The sequence below is a fragment of the Ascaphus truei genome, chromosome 7, assembly GCF_040206685.1.
Source record: "Ascaphus truei isolate aAscTru1 chromosome 7, aAscTru1.hap1, whole genome shotgun sequence".
Lineage (NCBI taxonomy): Eukaryota > Metazoa > Chordata > Amphibia > Anura > Ascaphidae > Ascaphus > Ascaphus truei.
The window spans coordinates 105139923-105155021 of NC_134489.1; the positions used below are offsets into that span (position 1 = coordinate 105139923).

A 15099-nucleotide genomic window follows, 5' to 3' on the forward strand; every position below is an offset into this window, starting at 1 on the left:
CTAAGGAGCTCACTAACATGGTCTATACATCTGGTTTCATGTTGCTTTGCTCTATGTCTCCCTTAGCTTCATGTTATACGGGGGTTTTTTTTCTAACAAAAAATAAGTTTCTTATACTTTATGGAAGGGGGAAGAAAAATGTTGCTATTTTCTCCTTAATATGGTCTTCCTCAAAGACAGCCTCAGCTCCTTTGCTGTTTACAGCGATGTCTAAGGCCGAGTCCCCAGTGGTCATGGCGGCACGCATCATGGCATGCGCGCCACACACCACAGCCCTCTATGGCGCTGCGATGCGTACACTGGCAGGGCCGCGATGTGGCCGCGCGCAGCCAATGGCAGGGCACATATGCCCCGTCATGGCCATGCCCCCTTCATGGCCCCGCCTCCCCCACACTCTCCCTAGATCTCCCCTACAAACCGCCGATCGCGGCTGTAGTCTCTGCATGCACCGCCATGCCGCCAGGCGCGCGTACAGCAGGGAGGACAGAGGCCGTAGCCTAACAGTGAACAGCACATGAGCTTCTCAAGTTACTCATTTCCATAATACTAGACAAGGAAGAGAAGGGAGTTTTTAGAAGCTTTAACTGCTTATTTTGTATATTGGAAATGATATAGAAGTGAGACAGAACAGTGGTTTGTTGAGGTTTTGTACATCTTTCTGAATTATTCACAAACAAATTCCACCGTGCTGCCATTGGTTACAAAAACAGAGTAAAGAAAGCATTTGTATATTTCTCTGTGCTTCTTTTCCCTTCTTTTAATCACAATGCAAAGTGGGCACGTTTTATTGGCACGCACTTTCTGTGCCTTGAGCTGTCTGCGGGTAAAAGCCATGCCACACTTCAGAGTGCTTTTTCTATGATGTCGTAATTGCAAGTGACAACTTGAAACTCCGAAGCAGCCAACTTCTCCACATTTCGATTAAATGTAAAGATTGGCTGCTCCCCGACTGTTTCTAAGATTGGCTGCCTTCCTACGGTATGAATTCACATTTCTTAGAGACGTGGTGATTGGTTTCCAAATTCTGATTTTTTTTTTCTTTAACTTTCCCGGGTGAAAGTTTCAGAAATAGTTGATTGAAATTCTTTTTCCGGAGAGATCCATCACACCACTGATTTTCAACAGAGAGACAATGTTCATTGTCATCAGACCAAAACAAACCTGGAACTTACAGCATTTAAATAGTGACACTTTACATCAGACGTGCTCAACTCCAGTCCTCAAGGGGCCCCAACAGGTCAGGTTTTTAAGATATCTCTGCTTCAACACAGGTGGCTCAAACAGTGGCTCGGTCAAAGGCTGAGCCACCGGTACTGAATCAGGGACTGATTGAGCCATCAGTGCTGAAGCAGGGATATCCTGAAAACCTGACCTGTTTGTGGCCCTTGAGGACTGGAGTTAACTACATCTGCTCTACATATTCATTATGTGGATATGACAGTTGACTTCATAATGTCTCTAGAAACAATACTAGCATACTACTTTATATGGGGGTACTTCTTCCTCCCCCCCATCCCCCCAACTCCACCCAATTCTTCTTAGTGCCACCCACGTTACACTTTTCCCACCTTCCTTGTTACCGGACAATTGTGCAGCACCAGCCGCCTCTCCCTGTTACTGTTATACTATATACACTCAACGGAAAATACTATCTTTATCTGTCCCTAGCTCACTACAGTGCTCCGATTGTAAGCTCTTGGGAACGTGTCGTGAAGACGTCATCTCCGTGCTGAAGAGGATTTGAATTCCTTTCAATTGAAGGGAGCTGATATCTTCTTCAGCGTGGGGAGGAGAACGTATTGCCAGCATACTGAATAGGGCTTATTATTTCTGCAGTATTTATGTTTGCAGCACTTAGCCTAGTATTGATCTTGTATTCTCTTGCTCAGCTGATGTCTATTACCTTTTCTACAGTAAATGATCTATAGTGTTTGTAAATCACTTAAATGTGGGGGTTTTAAATATTAGCTTTTTTCCCCCCCAAGGGCATAACTAAAAAAAAATACATTATCTGAACCAGGGGGCATTACAACGATGTGCCCTGTTTGTCCGGGAGTCTACTGTAAAGTAATACGTGGAATACCTAAGAAAGAATGTGTGCTGAGTTTGCACGATTCTAGCAGCAATCATCATAACAAGACAGTGGAGTAGAAAGCATTCCATTCCTTACCACAATGTAGATCTGAGGTTTGCGTCTCTTTGCCAGATCAATAATATTTACTCCATTGTAATAAAGGTTCTCTATGCAGCCATGAAAATTCTTCTTTAGAAAGGTCCCTGGTTTCCCTGGTACTGGAATCCCTCCAAAGCTGAACTTTGGGAATGAAAAAAATCAAACACTTGGCTCATTCCCTTTTTATTTTTTTTGACTACTTCATCCTAACAACATATAACAAATGATCATTCTTCAACCTTAATACCGACAGCGTCTTCCTGTTACATAATTAAACTATTTAATGGATCAAAAAGATAATCCTTTGCGGAGGATGTTGGGTGCTTAATGTTCTAAAGATCCACAGATTTGTCACATTTCTCCCAGATTGCTGAACAATTGGGTCTTCTCTTTGGAAAACTGGTTTGGAAAAAAAATCAGGGTCCCTTCAACAGAAAAACATTGTCCCAAATTGTAACAATTTAAAAGATGTGTTTGTGTAGGGACAGAGAGGGAGAGAGGGAGAGGGAGGTAGAGGGTCGGAGAGGGGTGGAGAGTGAGAGATGGAGAGAGGTAGGGAGCGAGGAAGAGATAGGGAGAGTGGTGGAGAGTTGCAGAGAGGGAGAGGTGTAGAGAGGGAGAGAGGTAGGGAGAGGGAGAGATAGGGAGAGTGGTGGAGAGGGAAAGGGGTAGAGAGGGAGAGAGGTGGAGAGTTGTAGAGAAGAGAGGGGTGGAGGGTTGTAGAGAGGGAGAGGGAGACAGGGGAAGAGAGGAGGGAAGGGAGAGAGGAAGAGAAGAGAGAGGGAGAACTCTATGTGCTACGGTCATTGACGTTTTTATATGAAATACACTCATTTTGTGTGTCCTTCATAGATTTTGTAAAGGTCAAAGCAGAAACACAATTAAATATGTGTAAATACCCGATATACCATTGCTTTACTAAGGCACTCCAAAACAGCACACATCTAAACATTTAACATACTGCTTATTGTACATTGACTTGAGAAATAGTAGCCTGAGAAAAAACATTACAAGTTCAACTAAATGCTAGCAAGATTTATTCATTTAAGATAAACGGCAGATTTTATTGCTACACAAGGTGACATTTATATCTGCACGTGATTATCGCGAAAACTTCAAAGATATTTCCTAAAGGATTGTACTGTAGTTTAATAATTTTATGTTCTAAAATTATTAATGGGTGATATATCTGAATACTTAATTCCCAAATGCTCTAATTTGGAAACAATGATAAATATTACCCTGCTACAGGTAGCGCAAATAATCATATTTTCTAAACCGTCATATTTACTAATTAAACCTGAATTCTTTCTAATTTCCCTGGCTGCAGATTTTAGCTCCTCTGATTCTCCAACTCTCGCCAGTGCTATGTAATCATTCTAATTAGTAATTACCTAATAAATGGCAATAATAATAGAGCTGCCTTTATGGTTCTGCATTTGCACTAAAATAGAAAGTTTTGTGATCGTAGAATATCAGATCTGACAATTAGCAGCATAAACATTGGTGGGTTGGTTTGTCACAAAGATTAATTAGCAATGTGTTAATATTAACAAGTGACAGTATATGTATTTTATGCTACATTATAAATAGACTTATTATTAACAGCCCTTTAAAATATTGCACAGTGTGCCCCACAATATAACATCCCATGTCGCTTGATTGGGATTTTGCTTGCAGAATAAAGTGGATAAACATTCCAACTGCAAGCTCTGGAGAATCTCCGTCAACATAATTGTAAGAAAAAGTGCTGAAATAGAAAGAACACAGCACTGTGGCTGTTACTAAGCCTCAAGGCTATTTATTTTGTTAATAAAGTAGGCAACATAGCAGTGTTTTTTGCTCATAAATTGTATACTAAGGGTAGCCAACCCCAGTCCTCAAGGGCCACACCAGGTCAGGTTTTCAGGATATCCCTGCTTCAGCACAGATGCAGTCTTCGACTGAGCTATTGATTGAGCCACCTGTGCTGAAGCTGACCTGTTGGTAGCTCTTGAGGACTGGAGTTGCCCACTCCTGCTGTATCCAATTTGTTTTAAAGCAATTGTAAAATGTACTGTAATTACAAATGGGTACATTATGGCACCTGTAGAGATAACAGCCCATATTTACTGTATTTAACAGTGCTAAATCTTAGAATAACTAACATCCCTTTCATGTAACAGTGTATTCAAGATCAGGAACACCACGTGACTCACTGGAGACAGCTCAAAACGTTTCCAGTGCAAGGCTTACAGACACATCTTTATCCAACTAAAATTCGGGAAAGTAATGGTTTGTTTTGTAAAGGATTTAATGAGTGTAAGGTATTTCAGCAGATGCAACAACAATAGCACATACAATAAACACACCTCGTAGTCGATGTCCAAATGGTCAGAATCTCCTTTGGTTCGAAAATGCTGAGTATATTTGTCCACTGTGAAGTTCACCTGCTTGTTGAATCGATCTATGAGGACAGAGTGCCACTGTTGGTCGTCCAGAAGGCTTCCCAGCGTGACCGTGGTGTGGGTGTTGCCAAAACGGAGCTTCATGTCACCTGAGGAGGAGGAAAAGAATGAAATACCATCAACTGTGGTCGCAGCAATGTGCTCCTGGAAATATTAGTCGTAGCTGCGATTTGCCATATTTGATCATTTTTTACATTATTGAACCTTGAGCGTCCCACACATAATTCCAGCAGTGCAGCACAGTTTTGTTTGAAAAAGGCCTTCTTCCCGTGCAGTATCACTGCCGGCAAGTCAATGTGTAATGGAGATATCCACTGAAGCAACAATGGGGCCAATTCTAGAAGCCTCGCAAAGTGACTTAGCGCATGTGCAGTACAGGGCACTTTGCAAGCGATTCTGCATGTTTTCCTATTCAGTAAGACATTATCGCATGTCAAAATCACCTGTAAACGGCTTTTTTTTTCACCTGCATTATTACTCTTGCTCTGACAATCTGAGCAGTAGGTCAAAAAAGGCAGAAACTCGCATTTTTTGCCCATAACTGTTTTTCAAGTCCGAGATGCCAACGCGGCTGAAATACTCGCTTTTTTTAACACCATCTTAAGGGTGGTGAGATAGAAATTGCGATTTGCATCAGGAAGAGTATCTTTTAATTGTATTACATAGGATTGAAGCAGGGGGTCTCCGGAGCAGAAACGCATGACTTTCAGGTCCGGGACCCCCTGCTTCCTAAGGTACTGGTCACAGTATGGGGTGCTTGTATCTCCTGCAAGTTTAAATGTTCTTAACACATGAAACAGATTTAAACTTGCAGGAGATACCAGCACCCCATACGGAGCCTGGAGATGCAGCTCTCTCTGTGCAGGGAGATCGCCTGTAAGAGCTGTGCAGGGAGATCCAGCTCTCTCTCTGTGCAGGGATATAGCCGGTTAGAGCTGTGCAAGGAGATGCAGCTCTCTGTGCAGGGAGATCGCCTGTAAGAGCTGTCCAGGGAGATCCAGCTCTCTCTCTGTGCAGGGATATAGCCGGTTAGAGCTGTGCAAGGAGATGCAGCTCTCTGTGCAGGGAGATCGCCTGTAAGAGCTGTCCAGGGAGATCCAGCTCTCTCTCTGTGCAGGGATATCGCCGGTTAGAGCTGTGCAAGGAGATGCAGCTTCTCTCAATTTTCTCTGTGCAGCATCGCAGGCTGGTGGAGGGAAATCGTACCTTCGATCATTTCGCTTGTAAAGCAAACACAAACCAGTGTTCCTGGTACAGTGGCGGCCGCCTTTAGTCTAACTCGGCCGCCACCGCGGGAATTTTTAAACCGCGGGCAGACGCGGGCTTTTTTTTTTTTAGTTTCGGCGCCGCAGGCGCTTTCATTGATCAGCGCCATTAGCGCTGAACGGAGATGCGGCTGGCGCGTGGCCAAGAGATGTGGCTGGCGCGTGGCCAGGTTCGGCTGTAAAAGCAAAGAGCTCGAAAATTCCGGGTAAGTTTTAGAATAAACGCAGCCGCAACAGTATATAAAATGCGATTTGCTTTAGTGAATACCGTCTTTTCACAAACGTCATACCGCGAGCTATGAACATGCCAACACGTTCGGTCTTGCAATTAAAATATCGAAGCTACTAGAATAGGCGCCAATGATGTTGTTGGCAGTTTATTTTATCACTATTAAATGAAAGGAAACTTAACTAATAAAATATCTCTGAAAAGGCTTGTGGGGCAGCAGGCAAGAATGTGGATTCGTGCTTTATATGATTAGCTGGTATACAGAAAAGTCGGCAAAACACATTTCTTTCTGATGTTCTGAATTGCCTTCTCAGCACTGGTATTCTGAATAAGGAAGCAGATTTGCTTTCCGTATTGTATGTCTGGTAATTAAATATCTTAAATCCAAAATATTACAGCAGCAATGCAGCACTGTTCATGCTGCTCAACAATAAAGTCCCCCCCCCCCCTTTCTCCTTGTTCTGCGAATGTTTTAGCTGCGTTCTATTCCTGATATAGCGCACAAAAAAAATAGAATTCCAGGAATGGAATAGAGGGACTTTTATAGATTGCTATAACAATACAATTTAAAAAATGCAAAAAACAATAACTATCACCTGGCAGGGCAATGCTGCTTTTAAACAACAGAAAATGTTTTTTAAAGAATAAAGTTTGGATGAAAATGTAGTACTCCCTTTACATTGAAAGTATGAGCTATTGAGTAGACATGGGTACAATCAGGTGTGAATTCAGAGCCTACCAGATCCTTACATTCCAAAACCAAATATAAAACCCTTAAAGGTTCAGTCCAAGCAGAATTAAATTTAAAAAAATAGATTTGCGTCTGGGAGTATCTGTGGCTGAATCACATTGATTTCAGCTGCGGGGACCCCCTGCTTCCCGAAATACTTACATCCGTAGGGAGTGCAGGTATCTCTGTGCTGTTTAAATATCCCGGTCATGGCGGGCAATAGGCACCCGCAAGGGATGATGTCACGGCTTCCTATTAGCGCATTTAAATCGCCAACTTGTAAACCCAGCCAGGGCTCCAAAGAGAAATCCCGGCACCCCACACAGAGGTAAGTGTCTCGGGAATGAGGGGGGCTCCGGAGCTGAAATCAATGCGGTTCATCTCCGGAGACCCCCTGCTTCAATCCTATTACCAAAAAAAAAAATACATTTGAAAAATGCCGCTTGGACTGAACCTTTAAAATTAAAAACGCAAAAATATTTAGAATCAAAACCAGGGCACCAGACTAAGCGTGATATTACACTTATGCGAGGCTTATGATATGATAGTATCTCCCTGCTTAATGTCCCATAATTTGCTAAACATCCCAAACCCAAAAACATACAAATCAAATTTCTAGATCCAGAACCAAACCACGAATGATAGTGCCACCCTTATTGTTGAGTATATTTTTACACTATATACTGTATATGACTAGTTCTAAATAAGCTGAAAGAAAAGGTGCAGCACACGTTGCTGATAATATGGGAACACATGGGAAATTTCCTCTCTTGCCTCACTTTGACGGCCAATTTCTGACATTTAAAGGTTCTCTGTTTATGATAGGAAATCTGGTGCAGGTGAATGTAACAGATGTATTTCAACTGGGGCCTCCAACCAATGTATGAGCTAATTAGTCATGACATTTTACTTATTAGAACACAGGATTTATGAACACATTTGAGTTGATGTCTCTCTGAGCAGTTAGCAGACGAGAATTCCCAGAACAGCGTCCTGTGTCGCATGCACTTGGCACTTTTGGAGTAAGATTTTGTACTCCTATTTAACCCCTTTTGCTACTTTAGGGCACTTTGCAACGCTTAGCAGGAGTCTCCTTAGGCCGCGATAATAGTGCACGCTCGTGCGACAGCGTGAAGTCACGCGCAAATCCTGCTGTGCAGGCAGGAGGCAACCGGGAGGCATGGCGAAGGCGTGATCGTGATGCCACGTGAGCGGTTCGCCCTAATTGGCTGAACTGCTTCACGTGACGCATACATTATGCGGTCGCACTTCCACGCGGTCGCGGTCATGCGCACTATGGGCAACTACATTGGAAGCAAGGTATTTGTTTCAGCGGCGACGGGCACTACAATTGCGGCTTTAGATCAGCGGTGGCCAACTCCAGTCCACAAGAGCTACCAGCAGCTCAGGTTTTAAGGATATCCGAGCTTCAGCACAGGTGGCTCAGTCATTGACTGCAGCACCTGTGCTGAAGCAGGGAAATCCTGAGAACCCGACCTGTTGGTAGTCGTTGAGGACTGGAGTTGGCTTTCCCTGCCTTCGATTAATATCTTCGCTGCCAGAAGGATAAGCAATGTATTGCAAAGCAATGGTAGTAAATGACTGAAGAGTTATTATCATGCCAAATTATGAAATACATCTTTGACATTTCAATGGAAATGCAGCTGAACTGAACATCTCAAGCATACAATAGATCTGGTAAAATATTACGTTAACTTGAGTCCCAATGTGTTATGGTGCATTATCACTTGGGAATGCCCCTTGAGCACCTCATATTAACAAGCAGTAATGTGAAGCAACATGTGAATGATTAGGCTCTTCCAACTTAAATCTTCTTCCACTAAGAGCGCTGAGACACCAAAAACATGTTGGGGCTTTTCTGAGTACTATAACTTTGCACCATCCTATCCATCCTTATCCTTAATGGAGCCTTACGATGGGCTTGGGAAATTTGTCTTATTACACATGATGTGGATGAATTCCTGCAGGCTATGCTTTACTAAACCTTCATAAACCTATATATTTAAAGGTTAAGAAAAGCATACCCTGCAGGAATTATATATATATACACACCATGTTCAGGGGAAAAGGGAGCCGTTTCCTTTTTCATCATATCTTATATATTTCTCGCTCAATCCCCATGACAGTGTGCATAATTGTAGATTGACACTATACTGTATAAGAAGCACAATGTAGACAACCAACTGATGTTAACTAAATTGATGTCACTGTATTTTGACAAGTACCAGATATGATGCGGTAGGTTGATGTTAATGAAATGAGAAATAAGAGTTTTTCCTTAGTAGCTCGTAAATGTGTAATCTAGTCTGAAGCTCTAAGATTACTATAGAGTTTGATTTTAAAGTATGCGTTCAGAATGCGTATCCTTCTGCTGAAACGCGCGCCCGAAAACGGGAACGCCACTGTCTGATTGCACAATCAATAACGCGCTGATCCAGCTGCTCCCTCTCCTGAACAATACACATTCATTCCTTCCATCCTTCTAGTGGCTATTGTTTACCAGCAAGCATTGTATGTAGGCTTTTTGGACTATAAACCTTGCTCTATCTCAAGCACTTTATAACGTGCTTATCTGATTCGCTAAACATCATATTGTAATTATGCACTTGATGAGGTCATCGCGCCATCACCTATTCCAAAGAATATTGATTCGATTATAAAATAATTCTTAAATGTAACAATCTACTGTGACAGACCTGTAACTGCTCACATTTTCATGAAAATGTACTGATTTTTCTGCAATACAGAATAAATAAGAAACTCAATGGCATATTTCCAAAAAGATTCAACTGAAATAATACATACCCAAGTTGATATAAAGGGACAACCTTCCTTTCTGTAGCTCCAGTGTAATGTAATCCCCACGCTGCCCTTCTCCGTGAAATAAAACTCCGTCGCTCTGCATGCTCTTGAACTTGAGAGAAATCACGTCTTTAAATGTGGTCATCAGTTTCTGATTGAACCTGTATAGGAGGGAGCTTCTGCCATCGAAGTCGGCAACATCAGATTCTAGATAAGGGGCAAGCAAAGGGGACATCGACAACAAGTCAGGTAAGCAAACAGGGACAGCCAATGATAATGCAGAGCAAGAATAGCAAAGCACATATTCAGCATTCTGATTGGCCAATAGCCTTTAGCTATTGTCCTTTCTCAATTAACAGAATTCCCCTGACATTGTCATAAGGAATCAATCTTTCTCAGTGTGAACATTAGGCCTGTGGACACGGAATCCCCGCGGGGGGATGTTGGGCTGGCATTCAGTTCAACTAAGTATTATAAATGGCTCTGTATGACCTATACTCCTTAGAGGCTTTACATGTCTTCTTTTTTATTTAGTAATGTAAAATGGGAGGTGGGTCTATTGATGACTCAAACAAAATAGTTTGCAAATCCTGAATAAAGCCAAAAAGTGCTGGCAGACAAAAGATTTTGTGGTCCAACATTGCAAGCTATCCCCAGATGTAAATAATGACCTCTGGCCACTTTGGGGGCCGGTGTATAAAATGTTTGCTGAAAGTAATTGTTAAAAATGATGCATAGAAGAGTAACAAATTAATGTGCGCCAATGTATAACATATATGTTTATTTTATGTGTTGTTCCAACTTTCTAATCAGAAAGAAAAAAATGATGCTGGGAGGTGGGGCAGGGGGGGGGAGTGGGGTGGGGCGGGGGGGGGGGGGGTGGGGTGGGGGACGGGACTAGGGGTTTAGATGTCGGGGCTCCCATATGCAAATGATAGGTAATAATATTTTATAAATACGCACCACTTTTGGGTGCCTTAGATGTGCCAGAATTGTCCATCAAGTTTTTCTTGGCATAAAAGTCAAGTAACAATTCTTGGTACGTTGTTAATTCGTATGAACCTGACGTGCGCCGTACAAACAATAAGAAAACGTGCGCCAAATGTAAGAACGTGAATAATGACATCGCAACATTTGACGCTAATGATTTCAGCTGAAAAATTGATTTTGTGATGCAGTTACTCTTTCTATTCATTGAAGGCAGGATGAAGAAATACAGTTCCTACTTAAAGAATATGTGCGAGGTAACGAAAGCAAATATTTTTTCATTAAAACGTAACTTTGGTTTATCAATGACATACTGATTCTTGCACAATATAAATAACAATATTGATATTTATACAGTGATACCCATTGAGATTTAGTGTGTGTGTGTTTTAGTAAGACACAACGTTGCCTGATTTTTGCATCACACAAACTCAGTAAATCTTTGACACCGATACATACATTCTGTTTATTTGAATAAAACCGCAGAGTTGCAAATCTGCCCTCAGTCTAATATTGCCCTGATTGCTGCAGCCAATATATTCAGTCTCAATTGGCTACTTCTTCAAAGAAATTACTATCTTTTAAAGTGTAACAAAGTCTCATTCTGATTGCTTCTTTAGAAGTGTTGCAGTGAGCACTATTAGAGCACAGAGAGATCAATTGTATAGCGTCAACAGTTCTATTAATATAGAGTACTCAAACTTTTATTGCTAAAGTAATCTGTGACTGATTTAATTGCAATATTACATTTCGGATAATTAATCAGAGGTAATGAAACAGCTCAAAGAAAATTTCACAATACACTCTCTTTTTTAAATCTCACCTGAATAAAAAATATATTAAAAAAATATCCCCTCATGAGTTCTGTGTTGATTGTTAAGTGAAAGATTAAAGATATGTGTTGCTATCTAATTAACCCTAAAACGGTGTATAACACAAGTACAAGCTATATAGAGATTTGCCAGCGAACTGGCCAAATACCTTTGGTGGTTACGATGAGCTATATACATGTACCCATCAGTTTAATACCTGATATGGTCTACTAACCACCCTAATAGATACTAAGGGGCCTATTCTATCAGCCTCGATAAGCCACTTATCGGCCAAAATGCCTACGGCTATTTAGTAAGCCTCGATAAGTGGGCGATAAAGGCATGAATCGCCAAATCTTTCAGCCGTCATAAAAAAATCGCCGGGTGACCACTTATCGGCAGTTTCTGAAACTCGTGCAATTCTAGTAGCCGTGATTAGCTTATTGAGGCGAATCACAGCTCTAGAATGGCGAGTTTCTCTCAAAATCCTCACGCCAGGAAAAGTTGGCGTAAGGCAGGTGAGAAGCTGCTGAGAGGCGGCGAGACAGAACTTAGAAAAAATGCTTTTATCTGCATCGGATTGATACGAGAGTCTCCGGAGCTGATACCCATCAATATCAGCACCGGAGACCCCCAGCATGAATCTCATGCAATAAAAATGCATTTACAGGCAACTTTATTACCTTAGCGGTTGATTTAGATTTCACCAGCAACAAAGGAAAGGGTTCTTTACAGTAAGAGCAGTTACAATATGGAATTCATAAACATTGAGACTGTGATGACAGATACAATAGATATCTTCAAAAATAGTTTATAAATCTTGTTTTTTTTTTAAATTAAAGGTATACAGGGATATACCAAATAAGTAAACATGTGAAATATCTTGATCCAGAAAGAAATCTGATTGCCATTATTGGGATTCAAGAAGGAATTTAATTGCCCCCCTATGAGATATCATTTTATAATGTGTCACTGGGTTTTTTTGTTTGCCTTCCTCTGGATCAATATACTGTAAATACAAATATAGGATAAGTATCTGTCGTCTAAATTTAACATAGGTTGAACTTGCTGGACATAAGGCTTTTTTCAACCTCACTTACTATGTAACTAAGTATCTGTGTGTTAAACCTGTAAGAGCCCACTGTTTGGCAGAGAGCCAATTGCACATCTTTATTTGGTTGATACAGTAGTGACTGCACACAAGAGCACCTCGGATATTTCTGGACCTGCTGCTGATAATCATTGGATTCGCTCCTAGCACTTCCATCAGATCCTGATCAGCCAATAATATGTGCCAGTGCTTATTAAAAATACTTTTTATCTCAAAGTAGAGCTGTTTCTTTGCATTCTTAAATATTGGCCAGTTGGAATAAAGGAAATAAGGGTCTTGAGGTGTCCCCATAGCTGTCCCCTATACCTGGTGGTAGTATTTGTTGTCAAAATGAAATAGTTGATTTTAAGGATAAAGTCGAAAAACCCAATTACAGACTCATTATGCCTCTTAAATCTTAGGCTGTGGGTTTGTATAAAATGTTTACACACTTTTAAGCCATCGTGACGGATAGTGCTGGAGTATAAAGATTCCATGTCTAAACTGACGGAATAGGTGTCACTATTAAGGGGCACTGTATCCCATTCAATCAGTGTACAGTGTCAGCGGTGTCTTTAACATATATGGTAAGGTGGTTACAAAAGGCATCATTACTTCGTCTAGATAGATGCTGGAGCGCTAAGGGGGGCTAACATTACCCGACACAATAGATCTTCCTGGAGGTTTATTTGATTTTTTTTGTGAACTTTTGGTAATTAATAAAAAGTGGTGATGGCTGGGTAATTAGTGTTCATATAATCAAATTCACCTTGGTCAATAACTTTCTCAGTCAGACCCAGTTGCAAAATTGCGTGAAGCCAGAGTCAAAGACTGAGCCACCTGTGCTGAAGCAGGGACTTATTGTGCCACCTGTGCTGAAGTAGGGATATCCTGAAAACCTTACTTGTTAGGGTGGGGTGGGGGGGGGGGAGCTTGAGGACTTGAGTTGAGCACCCCTGAGTTACAGGGGTTTCGTGTTTTTCATGGTGCGAATCTCCTGCAACGTGTTGAGGCATTGCAGGTCCTACCAGCAGCGATGGGGTTAAATAGAGCGGTAGATGTTATTAACATGAAAATAAATAAATGTGTATCATGCTGTGCTCCCTATTGAACACATTTCAATGATAATCGGAAACAAGGATATAGTTCTGCTAATACTGTATGGATCTATCTGATCCCCAAGCTCTCAATGAAGTTCTAAAGCAACAAAAGTGGTCCCAGCGTGCAAAGACAGATAATTAACGAATGTTCCAAATAATTATTGCCATTTAAAGCAGCAGTTCAAGCAATATCCTACATGTGTTTTTTTTAAATAAATCAGTTCTGTACTATGAGAAAATACTTGTAGCATTTAAAAAATGTAAAAAAAATTGAATTTTTAAAAGACATTTTTAATGTTTCTAATGTAGGAAGCCTTTCCAAAGTGACAGCCCCCTTCCCCTTCTGATAGGCTCTGGCTCTGGCTCTCTCTAGCAGTGAACCAATTGTATCTAGTAACTGTCCAGTCAATCATATTCCAGGACTACATTGCCCACAATGCTGTGCAAGAACTGAATTAAATAACCTGGAGCAAGTGATCGATTACTGGAGAACGGATCGATCTGCAGCTTAGCTAATCACGTGTCAGTGTGCAGATTGTATTGATGCACATATTGAATGGGAAAAAAAAATATATATATATATATAACATAAAGCAAGCAGTCAGCACTCTAATGTAAGGCAAAAGGCAGTTGCTAGTCCCATAGGGATCCACATATCATACGAACCAGCCCAAAGACCAGTAAAGAGACAGCAACCAACGAGGTGTAATCCAAAATAATCTGTATTGAAAAGAACAGATACACGAAAGCCAACGTTTCGGTCTCTCAGGGAGACCTTCCTCAGGGCCGTGCAAACACCACACTAACATTGACCCTACTTATATACCCACACCCCTAGTGCAACCAATTAAACATAATCAATCACCAGCAACCTGTCATTATTTACCTGCTGTGCAGCTGAGCACCATTTGGGAACAACCAATGCCTGGACCAGAAGGAGCCATGCGGATCCACGAGCAGGGAAAGGCAATTTGTTAATCAAAGGCAGCCAGCTCAGACATCTGCGTCTGACATCCTGGAACCACGAGCAGGGAGATCCCTCTCGTGATCCAGGCTGCCTGCTCTGATGTCCATAACCTGCGACCAGTGTCGGGAGCAGTAGCGCGTCACCTGACTAGCCTGCGCGTCATAGGGCAAAGGGTGAGCCGGGGAGCCATGTAGAATAACTTCAATCAATAACATGAGAAATTCCACAGGGGGACCCTGTTGTACACCAGATATTTCAAATTTGGCGCGGACTGCTTCCAGGCCCTCGGCATGGGGAATGTTGGTATACAGACTAGACACATCTAGCGTGACAAAAATGTAGTCAGACTCATTTATGAACTGCGGACCATGGCACCAGGAGGACTGAACGAAGAGCTAAAACTGGGCTGTTTTTTGTAAATTGTTTATGCTTACCTGCGCATTGATTTTTACTTGCTTTGATGTTTGATCATGTTT

At 41.6% G+C, this 15099-nt stretch overlaps 1 protein-coding gene across 2 annotated transcripts in view; it reads right to left on the reverse strand.

The window, feature by feature from the left end:
- The window catches only part of CNTNAP5 (contactin associated protein family member 5), a 401478-nt gene that overhangs the window by 178018 nt on the left and 208361 nt on the right, over positions 1-15099 (reverse strand). The window contains exons 5-7 of one of the 2 annotated variants that reach the window (XM_075609766.1): positions 9671-9874; positions 4525-4709; positions 2171-2314 (exon numbers count right to left, since the gene is read on the reverse strand). In XM_075609766.1, the coding sequence (XP_075465881.1) occupies positions 2171-2314; positions 4525-4709; positions 9671-9874 (533 nt within the window). Of the gene's footprint in view, positions 1-117; positions 231-2170; positions 2315-4524; positions 4710-9670; positions 9875-15099 lie in introns of those variants that run through there. The other variant, XM_075609767.1, reaches the window with a different exon arrangement.